This window comes from Nannobrachium achirus (genome assembly GCF_963921795.1).
Source record: "Nannobrachium achirus genome assembly, chromosome: 9".
Classification (NCBI taxonomy): domain Eukaryota; kingdom Metazoa; phylum Chordata; class Actinopteri; order Myctophiformes; family Myctophidae; genus Nannobrachium; species Nannobrachium achirus.
In genome coordinates, this window is record NC_137818.1 from 56,387,912 (window position 1) to 56,405,807 (window position 17,896).

Below are 17,896 nucleotides of genomic sequence, written 5' to 3' on the forward strand. Positions count from 1 at the left end.
ATAAAATGTTGTCACAAGCTCTAGTTAAATACTTTTTAAACCACAGAGAGACTTGACCACTTCACTAAATATTTGATAACGCGTGGGAGCTTGTAAATTTGCTGTTTTCGCAATGTTTGCACAACACTCTTGTATGACAATGTTACATTTATTTAAATATGGAGATACTAGGTTTCTGTATCTCTGTATATATGGGATACTCATACTGTATTGTATGCTGTATCATTATTTTGAAAGATACGGTAAGATATATTATTTTTTGCTTCTTTTTCTACACTTTGACTTCTACCTTCTCTAATCTCTATAGACATTTTTATCTGAGATACAATTTTGGCGGGTGTACACTCAATAATGTTTTTCTTAATCTTTCGTACGTGTGCAGAGAATCTTCAGGATGATGTTGCCCTATAAATAAACTGAACCGAACTTGAACTGACACCAAAATAAATCTGATGAAACCCCAGTATAAATAATGACCCACTAGATACTGACATCATTGGGGCACAAGACACAACACATTATTTTTATGTCTGCATTTGTGGTATGTGTCTCAACTCTGTCTCACTCACACAGAGCATTAGTACACTGTACAATCCTGAGTGTTAATTTAAATCGGAGCGTTTGTATGCTGTACCAAATTGACCTGTTAACACTAAAGATTTTACTGTGTAGCAAAGCTCAAATGAAATGTGCCAAAACATGCACAGATGGTCATTTTCACAGAAAAACAGCCCTCTATTAAGATTAACGGATTCAAAAGATGTAATAAGATAAACAGAACCTAAATAAACACATTATTTCTAAGTTGTAAGTGTTTTGAAGACAAATGACCAGCTGCTTTATAAATATGTTTGTCTGAAAATAAAATCAACTTAAATGGTTTGTAGAATACATAATAAAGTAAATCACATGAAATAAAACATGTGGGGTTCACATGCATAGGGTGGATCTTTTTTCACCACCTGGTTTTTCTTCATCCTTGAAGTGTGTATAAGATTCTGCCAAGCAATAGACTGAACTGATCCCATTTTTAACCCTTTTACACATATCCAAGACCTAAACCCAAACATGGAAATGGAAGAAATAGAAAAGAGCATAACTTTTGAAGGAACAACCAGACAGAGACAAATACAAACAAAATCCCATACAATTTGGACCCAATGAAGTCTGAAAAACTTTCAAAAACTACAAAAAACATTATGCTGCTTATACCAGTGGTCCTCAACCTTTTTAGGCCGCGACCCCCAAAATAATCATACTTTAACTGGGGACCCCCCACCTTGACAAGCATTTGGAATGCTAGTAGTTGGCATTACATTTAGTTTGACTCGATCTATTCCATTGTGAAAATAGCCGATCTACATGCTCACAACGCCTCGCAAGAGCATGTAGATCTGCTATTTTCACAATTTCTGCCTCTAATATTTGACAATTTGACCAATGTTTGACCAGAGGAACTAAAAAGGTCTTTAAAGTCCTTAAATTGTCACTTTAGAAATGTGCATATACCCTGTATACACTTATACTGTATGTTGGTTTGTTTACTGTTGAGTGAGAAAACAATGTTAACATTTAGATAAACATCTGGGGACCCCCCAAAATAATTTGGGGACCCCTCTGGGGGTCCCGACCCACAGGTTGAGAACCACTGGCTTATACAGTACTGTACATAGCAACAAGAACCCCAAAGGGGTTCCCGTCCAGAAGGGTAAAAACACCTAAAGGGGTAATTCCCACCCAAAATTGGTTAAGACTCAAGCATATCTTGATTCTGTATGAGGCTACAGGACAAAAGCAGCTCTCATTTTTACTAAATACATTTTCTTACCAAGTGCATTTTCTTGAGTATTTTAAGATTCTGACGTATAGGTACCAGACTGAAATTATGGGCTTCAAATAAAGGGCTTTTAACCCTATGTTACATATACCCAAACCCAAAAAGGAAAACATAGCAAATCTTTGGAATTATACAACATACAAATGAACACCTTTTCCCCTACAATTTGTATTCATTTTCTTCTGAATTGCATAATAATACAAGATAGCAGCTCTACAAGCTCACTGTGATGCGTTGTGAGCTTGTAGATCTTCTGTTCTATCACATTTCTTCAAGTGTAAAAATGTCACTGAGCAAGACAATAACCCCCTTTCTCGCCCTCCGCAAACCTCTGTGGGGATGAAAACTGAAGTTCCCCCGCGGGATGAAAAACCTGCCTTTCCGCAGGTTTTGAGAGCTGCAGCCTCTGTGGACATTTTCAAGAACCACTTACTGTTTAAGCAAGCATTTGTGGAATGTTTTTGATTGTTTCATGTTGTGTTTTTGTTTCTGTATAAAGCACTTTGTGAGTTCTCTCTGTGAGAAGTGTTATACACAAATAAACCACATACTCGTTCAAAATAGTTGTTGAACATGTCTCACCCGGCATGTTAATAAGGCAATCAAACATGAAAAAGTAGCCAAATTCAGCAAAAGTAGTCGAACTACAAGATCACTGGCAAGAGATGGTGTATGGGGAAAAAAGAGTCGATTAAGTATAGACCCCTGCATTGGGGACCCCGGTCGACTATAAAGGGGTTTAAACAACGGCGGCAGTAATGTGATCAACTGCCATTAACCACTTAAAACCTATAGTCTTAATGAAATGGACATGAGTTACAACAATATGTGGACTGCTTTTTCCATCTACTCTAAATCTTCTTGCCATTTGTTTGTGTTTTGCCATGTCCCCCCCATAATCTGTGTGCTGGAGGTCAAGTAAGAGTTAAATTCCATTTCAAATCAACTGTGGGTACACACATCAAACTAAATTGTGATTATGGTTCCCCTGATTTCACTAATCTTGGTTGATGGATTTAAAATCCTGTTGGAATGAGGCTTGAATCCATCTAATGTCGTGGCAGCAGTGAGGAAAAGCAACAGCAAACGCTGGATGCCTGCAGAACCCTGCGGTTTCCACAGTAACTAAGACCAAAAATAGAATCCCAAACCAGGGGCCATTCAACATTCAATTCCCAGCGCAATGATTCTATTTATAGCTTCTAATGGTGTGATACACGCGTGTGAAAATGTGGCTTTCTGATGACTGTCAAAAGATCAAATTATACATTCATACAGCTGAATATTGCCCTGGAGCCACTGTTTCTAATTCCACAATACAAACGTACACAGACATACTGTTGGAACATAAGACTATAGGGAGCCTCATTTCAATCAGACTTCCTGGAAGTGCGTGCTGGAAAAAATTGGGTTTAAGAGTAAGACGGTGTGTGTGTGTGTGTGTGTGTGTGTGTGTGTGTGTGTGTGTGTGTGTGTGTGTGTGTGTGTATGTGTGTGTGCGTGCGTGCGTGCACGCATGCATGTGTGCGCCTCGGCAATGTCCATGAATCAGTTGTGAGAAGCCTGCAGATTGCAGGAATGCCTAAGCCAAGAGCTAATAAGGCATTGGCAAAATCCTGTTCAGTCACTGTGATAATTGGCAGTGGCCATATATGGAGGAAGCGATGCTTCCTATCTGGATCCTGAAATACTTGTTTGTTGAGTTTCCCAAGTTTGTGCAATGTCTACCATTGTTTGTGTTCAAGAATTTCTTGTTAAATGTGAACGCAAATAAAGATGTTAAATGTGTTCAAGTTATAATGCTAAAGTTGCAGAAGCAGTGCTGTAAAAGTGTGTAAGAACTTGACCTAGACCAGGTGATTTCCAAACTTTTTCAAGTTACAGATGCCTACTGTAAATGGATCAGGCCATGTACAGTAATATCACATTATGTAACTTGTACATAATCAAATTATTATGTACAAGGGACATGACAAATTCTGGTTGAAACTATAAATGTCATAATTACACATGACATTTATTTTTCTCTAAATTGGACACAAATTAAACGAAATACTAGTAAATATCAAATGCTAATTTGGCTAGGAAGTGGGAACTTTTAAAACCACTGACTAGGCTACACAAGTAGACCAGGTGAGTGAGGCTGTATGATATTAACAAAACAACAATTACATCATGATATTTTTGCTATACATTATGATTGTAATATCGCCTTTTCTACATGCTTACACTTGTGATAAAAAAAAGCTAATTGTTCAAATGTTAAAGAAGCTTGAACATGTTTCATATGATAAAAGATATGCAGCCCATGTGTTATCACAACATAGTCTCGCTCTCAAGCCATACTAACCAATATTGAGATTCTAAATATTTATACTATTGTGCAGCCCAGGGGGTTAAGCCTCGATCAGAGTCTGCGGTGAAGAGCACGAAGAGCTATCCGCAAATTGTAGGTGGAAAGCTTTCCACCTCAAGTCAGAAAATAAGTGAAGGCCATCATAGTCCGTCACGGTGGAGTCCTATTCACCGTGACTGACTGGTCTAGATCGACCAATCAGTGAACGGGGTGAAGAGCTTATCTGTCTGAAAGTAAAAACAGAGAGATGTGTCGGGACTCGCGGTGGAAAGCTCTTCACCGCGAGGAATGACGTAACGTTGTAGTTGAGTGGAAAATTATAGCCACCAGTATCTGATAGCCTAATTAAAGAACATACTGTGCAACCTCTGTCTTTTTCCCTGCAGTAACTAGTATGTATGCACCCCTGTCATGAAATGAACCTTGAAAAAAAAGTAGATTTATACATATTCATTGTCACGTGATACTAGTAAGACACCCAAGGGTGGAATGCGACCTCAGGGTGACATGCAACCTCGCCCTAAAGGGCGAGGTCGCGCCAATTCTTGACAATCTGGCCAACCACAGCGTTTCTCTGACGATTCTAGTTGTTGTCATTCTGGGGGGAGTTTGTTCATGTTTTTGTGAGGGTATCAACCCTAGGAGCTCAGCACACTCACAGAATCATGGCACACTCACAGAATCAATGTTATGCCCATACATGGAGTTCCCTGACTATGTTATGTCAAAACATGCCCATATGTGGACATTACCAAATATGGGCATTTCCAGATATGTCCTTAATATTGATAACATTGGGACAGGGATCTCCATATATGGGCATGAAACATATGTTAATTAGTAAAGCCAAGCTTAGGTTTGATGCCTTGGGATTTCTATATTTGGACATAAGTGTGTACCCAATAGGTCATCATCTGGAAAGGTAGGGTGTAAATCAGAGTAAAGCAGGCTTTTGAGCTAGTTAGGGTCAGAGATTGATGACATCAGAAATCCCCATATATGGGCATAAAGGGATTTTGCTTTTGGGAATGCCCATCTATGGCATTTTTATTTTATTTTATCCTTTATTAATAAAAATACATGTATGTATCCATATACATATGGAGTTCAATATTGATGTTTTTGGAGAAGGTATGTTGTAAATGTATGCTACTTAGTAAGGGGCCTCGAGTTAGATACTCTTTGTATGGCCTCTGGAGGTCCGTGGCGTCGGTTAATAGTATGCCCAGCACATAAGATGTGGGACGTCACAAAGCCTGCGGCCATGTATCATTTTCCATCAGGCCTGTTGGTTTTCACGCTCCAGTGCGGCGTTCATGCGCTGCAAGTCAATGGCAGACTTGGCAGTCAGACAGACAGCCATTGACTCCGGCCTAACAATGGCTACTTTCTATGACGGTAGTCCCATATGACATGATGGACTGGACTATCTCCATATATAGTGTTATCCACATTTCGTGTAGCTGCCCTGTACAGGAAGTGATGTCACAACTCGCTGACATCACACTGACATCACAGAGGCTTCGGAAGGACGGTCACGAGGCTTCGGACACTCAAGCGACACGATTCTTCAGAGTATATGCGACCTTCGGTCGCAACGACCTTCGGTCGCAATAAGTGTTTACTTTTCTGGGATTTAATAACTTATTTCGTACTTTCAAAAAGTATCAAATCATCTTGCTGTGTTACCAGTAAGACGCCCTAAGGGCGAGAAGCTACCTCGCCCAAAAGGGTGTGCACATGGGCACGTGCACATCAGCGTGTGCATGCTGTGCACGCATCCACCTGGGTGACAACAGACTGCTGGGTGAGCGCTGCCGTTTTGCCATGGGATCAACTTTGACCAAAGAAAACGTACAGACCTGGTTGGTTGTTTAATTTGGACAAAATGGGGCCATATTTGACGTCTGACATCATAGATGTTTGACGTCATAGACCACATCAGACTGAGTCTGAGACAATATGTCAGTCTGTCAGTCTCAGTCTAAAGATATTTAGAAGCACCAAGATGACTCCTAAATGGGACAAGAACTTCAAGGGGCCATTCGGCAGTGTTGAGGGTACATTTGCACACTGTAATGTACAGTACAGTGCAATGGCGGTAAGTAAAGGGGATAAGGGTCTTGCAGAGACACTTCAACTAGACCAGAGCCTACAGTCATCTATGATGTCAGAAACTCCCTGTTGCAAAACTTGTAGCCTTCATCAAGCTGCCTCAAACCATAGAGTATGCCTCAAACTAACAGAAGATAGGGTTCTGAGCCCTGACCTATGGGGGCGCGCGCACACACACACACACACACACACACACACACACACACACACACACACACACACACACACACACACACACACACACACACACACACACACACACACACACACACACACACACACACACACACACACACACACAGATCTAGTTGAGCTAGTTACAGCAGGCCTACAATACTTCTGCAACCAGCAGTGGTAAATGGTCTCTGTTCTAGGCTCTGACAGCTGCGTCAAACCAGTTTAAATTTGAAAGTGAAAGAACATAAATGAAATACCATTGACTTGATTCCAACGGAAATGGGTCGATTCTGTTCTCAAAATAAAAGCTTCATTAGCTTAAATATATATATATATATATATATATATATATATATATATATATAGTCTCTGGTGTCTTCTGTAATATGATTCAAAAAATTAAACTTTCATATATTCTAGATACATTGCGAATGGTTTTTGTTTTCATTTTGAAAATCAAAAATCCATAATCTCTAAATATTACAATATTAGGCCACACCAGAGCACTCAAAACAAGGATTTATAATACAGAACATGCTTGTAGATCAGCTATTTTCAAATAGCCTAGGTAGGTATAAAATAGGGCTAAAGAGCCTAAAGTGGATTCATGTATGTTTTATAATATAAATCACTTATATCTGCAAAATCGTAACTAAAGTTTTCAAATAATTGTAGTGGAGACTGTGGAGTAAAAGTAAGCCTACAATGGATCCGAGATGTAGATATTATACTTTTACTTTGAAATCCACTAGCCGGACATAAGATTTTAATCCAAGACTTCTACCTTTCTGTCGTCGGGCCAGAAAGAAAAAGGACAGATGATGCATGATGTCTGCTGCTTTACGCCGGCGGCCTTTTACTGGAGCATAACAAGTTGAACTCATGCCAGCTTCGACCAGCAGTGAGACAGGTTTCACAGCTCACATTTATGCTTTCGTTTTCTCCAGTCGTCGGTAGTTTAGTTAGCTAGCGCGTTTCAACAGCAGACACACAGCGAGCGACCATCAACCATGGAGGACGACATGGTGTGTGAGTACGACTCGACCTGGGACACGGAGGAGAGTGATGGAGACGACCCTCACCCGGCTGGAGGAGGAGGAGGAGAGAGCCGGGAGAGGAGCAACAGAAGCGGCCAGGACAAGAACAAAACCTCCTGGAGCGCGCTGGTACGTTGCACCTTTTTAAATTGAATTCGTGTTCTTCTTGTGGGAGACTTAGCTCTGGTCCATAGCGTCAGGAGTTGTCCATAACGCTATGTCACTGATTAGCCTTTGCGCTCACAGCCGCGGTAGCCCCGGCTGCTCAGCCTCTCGTCTGTAGTCAAAATAAAAAATACACTTTCGCTATTCACCTAAACAAAGACGGTTCTAAGATGTTGAAAGCCTAATTTCCTTAGTGGGTACACTCGGAGTCCCCCACATCACGTCTAAAATACACTTTTTTTGACAAGAAAATAAAATATTTCACCGGAGGTTTTAGCTATTCCACACCGCCCTCTACAGATGTTGTCGATAGAAAATGCAATTTACCAGATTTTGCCTTCCGGTGAAATGTTTTATGTTCTGGCTAAAAAGTGTATTTTAGACGTGAAGTGGGCGGCACAGAGTGTTTCCACTAAGAAAAATAGGCTTTTAACTCCCTAAAGCCGTCCTCGTTTTGGTAAATAGCGAAAGTCTATTTACTACAAACGAGAGGGTGCGCATCCTTTCAGCTGGCGCAAGGGCTCATCGCTGAGTCGGTGACATAGCGTTAAAGAGGACTCCTTAAAACGCTGTGGACCAGAGCTATTCTTGTGGGAGACTGGGATTATTTTTTTAATTTGAACAAATTGCACAACTTTTAGCATTTCAGATAAACACACGTATTGTACGATAGTTCTACTATTAAACCTCTCGTGACTCGTCTCCAGACTTTCCGCAGTATAGTACCTATCTATGGAAAGCCTAGTTTCTATTTACTGCTCGGTGCCCATATCCGGTCTAAAGCCCGCCCACTGTATCCGGTGGTTTGTATACACACCTATACACCGTTTCCGTATCCGTTTCGGTAGACACTGACCGGATCAGCAACCTGTTAAGCGAATCGACCCCCTTCTAGTCCACTGGCTAGCCTACTAGGAGGCCAGACCCTTAACAATAATACTAATTATTCCTTCATCACTGTGGTGGCTTATAATTTACACACACCATACATAATAGTACGATGGTGTTGCTTGCAAAAATGTGACTGGTTGTTGGCTTGCAGAGCTGTGCTTTTTGGCAAGCGACACCCGATCGCGTGATTGTGTATGGATAAATTACGCTTCATCACACGGGTCTTGTTTTGCTCAACAACACACTATTATTATTTGTATCTGAAAGTGCCGACGTCGTGATCTCTCTTCGCCATCTCATTCAGAAAACATTTAATTTTTTGTGACGGCAAGGAAAGAGGAAAGTCGTGCAACCTAGCTATTTATTTATTTATAGCCTTGCCGAGCATTGCATTCAGTCTCAGGTCTACTACGTTGCGCGTCGGGCCGGTTGGTGTAGCTTGCTGGACAAATAACAGATCTGCAAGTTCATCAGGCGGCACGTTGCGACGTTTTGTGCGCTTATATAGATCTGCCACTTTCAAGCAGCGAAAATGCTTCATTTCTGGCTGCTGTTGCTACTGGTGGTGGTCGGTTTGCTAACCACCAGCTAGCCAGTAGCCACATAGAAATAGCTGGCAAGGTTCCAAGCAGTGATGGGAAAAAGTACTCACATTTCTTACTTAGGTAAAAGTATCAGTACTGCAATGTAGAAATGCTGTTGTAGTAAATCCAGACTAAGTAAATGTCTGGAATTAAAAATGTACTCGAGTAAAATTAAATAATTAAAAAAAGTATTGGTTTCAAAATGTACTTGCAGAATTTCCCATTTACCACGTTCAAAATGCACCAAATCCTTTTAAAATAGCCGATCTACAAGCTCACAATGCATCGCATTGTGACACATTGTGAGCTTGTAGATCTGCTATTTTCAAATGGCTGAAGGAATTAATAAATATTTTGTAATAAATCAAAGTAAATCAAATAATTATAGTGGATAATATTTGACTGAGATGTAGTGGAGAATAACTAAAAGTATTGGAAATTGGAAATATGTACTCCTGTAAAATACAAATACCTCAAAACTTTACTTCAATACAGTACTTGATTAAATCTACTTAGTTACTTTACACCACTGGTTGCAAGTTAGGATGCATGATATTCTATGTAATGCATGCATGCTGCACTTCTTTTGCTATGTTGTTCTGTGACATTTTATCAACATGTTCAAAAAGAATTACACGGTTGCGCCCTCTTGCTGTTAGCTTGGACTTATATGTCAGCTAAGCTGGTTGCTATGAGGCTGATTAAAATATACAGTTTTAGTGATTTTATATACAAATAAAATATTTTATTTCAGGTTGGTTCATTTTAATGACCTGACACGAACCAGGTGGGTGGGATTAGCTTTTTGGTACACAGACAGACAGAAGTTGACATAGACAAAAATCTATTCTTGTGTCATCCACTTAAAAGTTGTGGCATATAATGTGTATTTTTTGGTCAAATGTCCACACAATTCACATGGATAGCATTCTCTGTAGGTAAAGAGGTAATATTTGCAGCAGCACTAAACTACACATGCTGTATGTAAAAGTCCTTCAAGGAGCACACATGTACAGTATAGGACACAAATTGACAGGTGTGATTAATTATCCCGCACCAACCACAAGACTCCTGTCAATTTGTCTGCAGTGTATGGAATCAGCAGCCACTAGGGCTAGGCTTGATACTAATAGATATTGTCAGTGTAGCTCGGTAGCAGAGCCCTTGCCTTTGGACTACAAGGTTGTTGGTTCGATCCCAGGCATCGTCAACTTAGCGTATGAGCATGGTACTACTCAACCAGCGTAGTACCATTGGAGGCCGGACGCGACCGGACGCCGTGTGGTCAGAAAATTCCCACACGGACGCACCTATGGGACGCACGGACGGCACCGAACGGTGCACGAGCCTGTAAACGCGTGCATACCCCCCCCCCCCCCCCCCCCCGTGAGAGCCGCGACAACCCCCCACCCCGCGAATCCGCGATAACTACAAGCTATACTTTAATCAGTGGCTACTACTTTGCATAACAGGTTTCTAGTGGGGAATGTGTGAGCGTCCTCAAGCCCCCTCTATCATATATAGCCTACTTTAACACCTAGGTTTCCAGCTGTGACTGCATGTGCATGTGTCGATGTGTGTGTGTCCTCATACATGGCTCCATTACTGTGGTATTTAGTGTTTGAGATTCGTTCAAGGCAAACTTTGTTTCTCTAGCCTACTGCAGCGCTGTATTTTCTATATGAATTAATAGAAAACTATTGTTTTCCCACCATTAGATCTGCTGACATCCTTTCTATCTAAATAGCCTCTAGAGGCGCGTGCACGTGACGTCAATAAATGACCGTCCGCCCGGAAAAGAAAATCCCAAACCACCACTGCGTATGAGTAGCATGACTTGGGTGCTGCAAGTCATCTGAGTTGATACTGCGCTCCACCTCAGCAATGTGGTCCAGCTGGTCTATCCTCTAGACTCCTGTATTCTCAAATGATACTGATGATAACCCTCTCTGACCCTGCTTACTTAATAACGGGATGGGACGATATGAAAATGTCATATCACGATTATTGTGCTAAAAGAAATCACGATTTACGATATTATCGTGATAATCAAAATCCATTATCCTGGGGTGGAACATTTGCCAAAAAATAGCCGACCTACAAGCTCAGAACGCGTCGCGACGCGTTCTGCGCGTCACGCGTCTCTGACGCATTCACGTTGCCTAAAGACGCATTCACGTCAGTGTCCTTGGGTCCCACGGACGCATCGCCTCCATTGGAGTCCAAGTTAAAATAATTTACCACGTTGCGAAAAAAAAAATATTTTAAAAAGTCCAGACGCCACCATTGTTCATGGGTGAAGGCATGCTACTTAACGCTATGTTAACACAAATGAAATCCGCGTAGAAAGTCTTAAAACAGACGATAGAACTAACGACAGTGTGTTTTGAACGCCATTGTGTATCCGTGGATGGTCACAGAATTCAATGGGTGCCTGAGTTTTAGCGTAGCACCGGGCCGCTCTCTGACCATAGTGGCACAGCGTGTTAGGTGATACACCAAAAAGTGTTCCCCCACAGAACGTGTATGGCGCAGAAACATGACATGCTCACTGCTCACACAGCGACCCGCCTCCTCTCCCTCTGTCCTCTTCATTCAATAACAACTGGATACACGCGCTATTGTTTATAGATGTGGTGGACATTGGACAACGTGTTAGAAGCCACACAGGTCTTCATTGCGTCTTTACAACAATAGCGACGATTAACGTCGTGGTGAACGTGGTCAAATAACCTTTATTGGCTCAACTACAACACGGAGGAAGCAAGCTAGCCTAGCATGTATGCTATCGGAGACAGTATGTATGTAGCCTAGGCTGCCTAACTGTTTGATTGATATAGTGTTTTCGTGGCGGCGCCGTCCATTTGGTGGTCCGCCGGGGCCGCGGACCACCGCGGCCGCCTGTGCCTTGCCCGCCCTCCATAGAGGGGCGGCACGTCCCTCTATGATCAACCGTTCAAAACAAAAGTAGCCGATCTACAAGCAATCCCTTTTGACCCAGTCCACTGGTTCTCTGTACAGTAGAGCAAACACAAGCACGGCATTTCCCCCATTCCATAGAAGCAGTAACAGTACAAACAGGAGACATCATGATCTCACTTAGAAGATCCATATATTATCGATGTATATAAAATAACAGGTGGCTGACTGGCTGTTGATTATGAAGACTCGGTAAAAGCTTCTATCTACGCCCCCAAGTGGTCAACATCCGATATTACCGGTTAGGTATAAAAAAAAAAAATCAAACCATCACATGACTATTTGGAAGTATTAAAATTGTAAGATTTGGAATTGTGGTTCATTTCTTTCAGACACATTTCTACGTAACATGAACATAACCATATAATAACCAATTCAAGTTAAATGCTGCACTTTGTCAAAAATGACATGATGCGTTGAATTTTTGTGGGACCCATAAAATATCCCTGGGACTCATCCGAAAGACCCGTCTTGGGTCCCGGGACTCATTACATTAAAAACCTATTAACATCACTGTATTATAAGTACCTTTTACCAATTATAGAGGGTTTAAGTGGTACCGGATATGCAGCTCAGCAAATAAAAGGTGAATTGATCCCAGTGCATGACGGAGGACGATATCACGATAAATTAAATCTCCACGATACAATCGTGAGAGTTTTTTATCGCGATAAACTATAATATCGCTCATTGTCCCACCCCTAATAACGATACGTAATTTATTTATTTCACTGTGGTGAAATTAGTCGTAACATTATGAATTCCCATCATTTGCTCATAATCATCATATCTTTGTTTGCAGTGGCATCATACGCCCAGAAACATGAGGGCAGCAAAGGACATGCAGAACTACAGGCATGGTTATCCGGTAAGTGAATGTCTGACCAGCATATTATGATAGATTAAATCAGCTTATTCATCTTATTCATCTAACTGTGGAGCAAAGCTGAGCTTTTTGATTTTTCTTTTGCAGAACCTTACAGATGATGATTGCGCAGAGGAAAAGATGAACAATTTGAAGTTCTATCTCAATCAGTTTCCCTCTGCACCTGATGGTAACTCAATTGACTGTCTTGTGTGTTTTCAAAGTGTTTTAATTTGTGCAAAAGTATGTCCGTAATGACACTTTGCATGTCTGTTTCATTTTCATAGAAATCTATGTTGAATCATTCCATAAAGAGTGGAAAACAGACTACAAGAGACTGGAGAGAGTTCACTCTTACATTCAGTGGTATGTATTGTTCAAGAAATTCAGTGTATTGTAATATGAAACAATGAAGAGACTGCAGTTATGTGTATTCAATGTATTTAGGTGCAAAATATTGAGTCATCATAATATAGCTGAATGTGTAAAACGGTGCTGCAGAGATTTTGAACAGGCAAGCTTGATGACAAGATTACCACGTTCTGGACTTTTTACAGAATTGTGATTTTCACAGCTCTTAAATATTGCCCAAATTGGATAAGTAATTGCAAAAGGGTAAGGTGACATTCTTGCAGGGAAGAGGTTAGAAGATAATGAGCTAAAGATATTGTCAACACCACTAATAGACAAGATCAGCTTTGTGGTTGGAGTGTCCACACTGAGCAGTGAGCACTATAACTAGACCAGGTCACCTGGTCGTGCCAGACCCGCAATGAAAACTAGTATGGCACTGAACTAACACATGAACACACAGGATTTTATAGTCTCAGCAACAAAGCGTAGTGAGCTTGTAGATCGGCTGTTTTGACTAGTATGGCACTGAACTAACACATGAACACACAGGATTGTATAGGCTGAGCAGCTGGAAATGTTTGTGAGCTTGTAGATGGGCTGAGGAATTTATAGTGTCAGCAGCTCGTCAGCCAACTCAACTCAGCTGGTCCTGTACAGGTGACGGCACTCAAGGCAATCAGCCGAGCAAGGGAAGGGAGGGGCAGATGAGCAGGCACACTGAGGAAAAGAGGGACAGGCACACTGAGGAAAAGAGGGACCGACAAACCGACCGACAGACCGACCGACAAAGCCTTATGTAGGCCGACCCCCTGGGTCTGGCAAAAATATAGTTTAAAAAATCGTCAAGTCAAGTGGATGGCAGAGTTCACACCAACTATCAAAGAAATACAATGGTGGATGATATAGTTTAGCTATAGTGCATAATAGCTATAGTGCTCGCCTGCTCGGTGTGAATGGCGCTTTAGAATGGGAGGTCAGGGTTCAATCCCTGGCAGAGTCATAACAAAGACTATAAAATGGTCTGTCTGTCTGTCCATCACACGTCACACCTTTGCCCTACTCATATCTCCGTCACCGTTGCCCCTATACATGCCAAACTTTGCACACACACTCCTTGGCTGCCAAACCACAACCTCCACTCATTTCTCACATGGCCCTCTTCTAGCGCCACCATGAGGCCGATTCTTGCGAAACACTGCTCCTACAGAGTTTACCCTAAAATCACGCAAAGCGGTACACAGTATCTCGAAAGTCATGTCACCAGTAAGACTGGAGACGGGAGATAAGCCACCGTCAGGACGCATACACAAACTTTAGAAGGCAATCGTAGCGAATCAGGAGGGAATATGGGAAATGGGACAGATCCATGTTGATGACATGACTTTAGAGATACTGTGTACCGCTTTGCGTGAAAATCTGTAGGAGCAGTGTCCAAAAATGTGTTTTGCTAAAATCGGCCTGATGGTGGTGCTAGAAGAGGGTCATGTGAGACATCAGGGGTGGAGGTTGGGATTTGCCATCCAATTTCCATGTTGTTGATAGTAATCAACATGGATCTGTCCCATTTCCCATATTCCCTCCTGTTTGGCTACCATTGCCTTCTAAAGTTTGTGTATGCGTCCTGACGGTCGCTTTCTGGTGTCTATTGTACATCAAGTTGCGTCACGCTACTGAAACAGGAGATGTGTTCCTCCTGGGCACATGGGTCAGGAACCCTTGTTTCCCATGGCACTTATTTGGGTGTTTGTTATTTTCCCTTAAGCTGACTTTGTCTTTTCTTTCTCAATTCCTCTCTCCATCTCAGGTTGTTTCCACTAAGGGAACCTGGGGTTAACTTCATGGCTTCAGAACTCACCAAGAAGGAGATTGAGGTGAGTGGAGACAGCTACAGTACCTTGTAAACGGCCTCTCCCAAAAAAAGGATTGATATGACTTGCTCTCACAACAAAAGCGCAATTATGAGTTCTCTTTATTTTTTTATTTCACTAAACAATATATTGACATTACAACTGATTTAAAACAAAATTCAAAGGCTTGTGCAAAATTGCTGCAGATAAGAGATGTGACATTAAAGGGCCATTCACACTGAGCTTTATAACTATAAAAATATAGTTTTACACATTGTTCTATTCTAACTCAAGTAGATGGCAGAGCTCACACCAACTATATAAAACAAAATGACAATGGTGAATGATATAGTTATAGTGTTCAGTGTAAATGGTAGTTAAGAGCATGATAATTTCTGGCATGTTGGAACATTTTTACCTCTAAAAAAGCATATAAAGTTTGGGGTGTTCACCTCCACGAAACAACCCTTTTATTCTAGCTTGTGACACATAACTGTGCAAACAGCAAACAAATGGCGAGTATATACAGTATGTAATATAAACTCTTACATAACACAAGAAATCACAAACTGAAAGGGTGACAGATGCATGACTCAGCCCTGGCTGAACTGAGCCAGTGCTGGTGGAGAGAGTCAGCTGCCTTCCATAAAACGGTGTGGAGATGTCTTGGTTTGATTTCGACTACATTTTCAGTCCTCCATGTTTGTTCCCCACAGGCATTTAAGAAGAACGATGAGGCTAAGAAGAGACTAGTGGAGTCCTATGAACTGATGTTAGGCTTTTACGGTATCCAGTTGATTGACAAAAAGACCGGTGAAGTGAAACGTGCTGAGAATTGGAAGGAACGCTTTGGAAACCTTGAACGGTTAGTCGCAATTATTTTCACCACAGCTGCTTCAGAAATATAAGCGTCTTACTTTTGTTTATTTCAGCCTCTACTCTTCTGCTTTATGTCCTCCAGGAATATGCACAACAACTTGCGCATCACCCGCATCCTGAAGAGCCTTGGAGAGCTTGGCTTTGAGCACTATCAGGCCCCGCTTGTACGCTTCTTTCTAGAAGAGACTCTGGTCAAGAAGAACCTCAGCAGCGTTAAACGAAGCGTACTTGACTACTTTGTATTTGCCGTGCTAGACAAGCAAAAGCGCAAGGAGCTTCTGCGATACGCTTATCTCCAGTTTGAACCAAAGGACAAGTTTGTTTGGTGCCCCAGGAAGACTCAGAAACGGTTCAAGAAAGCAGAAAAGAGGTCCGAGACTGTTGGGAATGGAGATGGAAGGGATGACGTTTCTGCACGGGCTAAAGGCAAAGACGAAGAGGCAGGGGGAGCGCAGAAAGAAGAGTTGGCTGGAATGGATAATGCAGCAGAGGTTCAGAAGGGACCTGATAAAACGGCGAGCGGAGACAAAGGCACATTTTCCAAGGGTGCCACTGAGTCTAAACTTGGTACTGGAAATGGAACTGCAGGGATCGCGTCTGATGAAGAATCTCTGGAGAACGGCTGTGATGACACGGAGGACGATGACGACGACGACGACGATGATGATGAAATGGATCAGTCAACCAGTCCTGACAACGAGCAGGAGAAAGATGAGACCAATTTGGCGGAAGAAAACAAAGATGCCAGCAAATCCAAGGACTCCACCCAGCAGCCAGTCAATGTCATGCAAACTGACGGGGAGGCAGATTCGGAAAAACCACCGAAGAAGAAAAGGGAGGATGACAAGGTGCTGTCAAACAACAGCCCCTCGGGGGACTTTGCGAATGGCCAGACAGAGGAGAAAGTTTCCTCAAACAACAATCCCTCGACGGTGTCGACGACACCCGCCAAGACCAAGCCTGAGGGTCCCGCTAAACACTCGCCGTCTCCTTCCTCGGGAAGGGAGGAGAAAATCCCAAGGACTGACTTTAGTCAAGTGACAGATAAAAAGGAGGAGAGAGAAACGGTGCAGATGACCGTGACACAGAAGAGCTCTGACAAATGTGGTAATGAACAGACAAATGGGAAAGACTCTGAGGAAATGGATGTAGAGTCACCACCCCCCGGATCAGACCAAGACATGGGGAATTCATGCATATAGGGCTAGAGGATTAAACGGACATAATTGAGCCGTAATAAAATGTAACCGAAGGACTGAGTCTGAATTGAAAGTTTCCAGGCCTTATTATGTTTTACTTTCCTCTTCAATGTTTATGTATTGATTATTTTTACATCAAGAAGTAAAAAAATAATAAGTAGAAATAAGAATTCAACTTGGGTTGAGAAAAAATGATATCCTTCTATATAGGTGATCTTACAATAATTAAAGGCCGACTTCACACATTTCTTTTTTTTTATTTATTTTTTATTTTTTACCTGAATCCTATCATTCCTTGGTGAAGAAGATGTGAAAATCTGACATGCTGTAAGTGCCTTTTGAGGGCATTTAGCAAAATATGTCAGATTTTCACAGATAGTCACTATAGAAGGATAAAGTCAGGTTACTATTTGGCAGAGTTGTCAATTAATGTGGTGAACCACATGAACCCTAGCATCCCTGCTAGGGTTCATTTTCTGAGAAAACTGCTATTTTTGACAGAAGAAAATACTAGAGGACCTAGTATAGTGCTGTGGGGTACCCTGGTCAACTAATTATATAGGGTTTATGTGGTTAAAGATTCGTACAGGATACACTTATTGATCATTTAA

At 41.7% G+C, this 17,896-nt stretch overlaps 1 protein-coding gene across 1 annotated transcript; it reads left to right on the plus strand.

Annotated features, from left to right (window-relative positions):
* Window positions 1-7,495: 7,495 nt before the first annotated feature.
* LOC308290996 (uncharacterized protein) lies at window positions 7,496-17,288 on the plus strand (the record flags this gene model as incomplete). Its single annotated transcript, XM_080732909.1, has 7 exons — window positions 7,496-7,651; window positions 12,944-13,009; window positions 13,115-13,196; window positions 13,294-13,372; window positions 15,165-15,231; window positions 15,924-16,072; window positions 16,169-17,288. 7 exons carry the CDS (start codon window positions 7,496-7,498, stop codon window positions 17,286-17,288), a joined length of 1,719 nt encoding a protein of 572 aa, XP_080589035.1.
* Window positions 17,289-17,896: the final 608 nt, after the last annotated feature.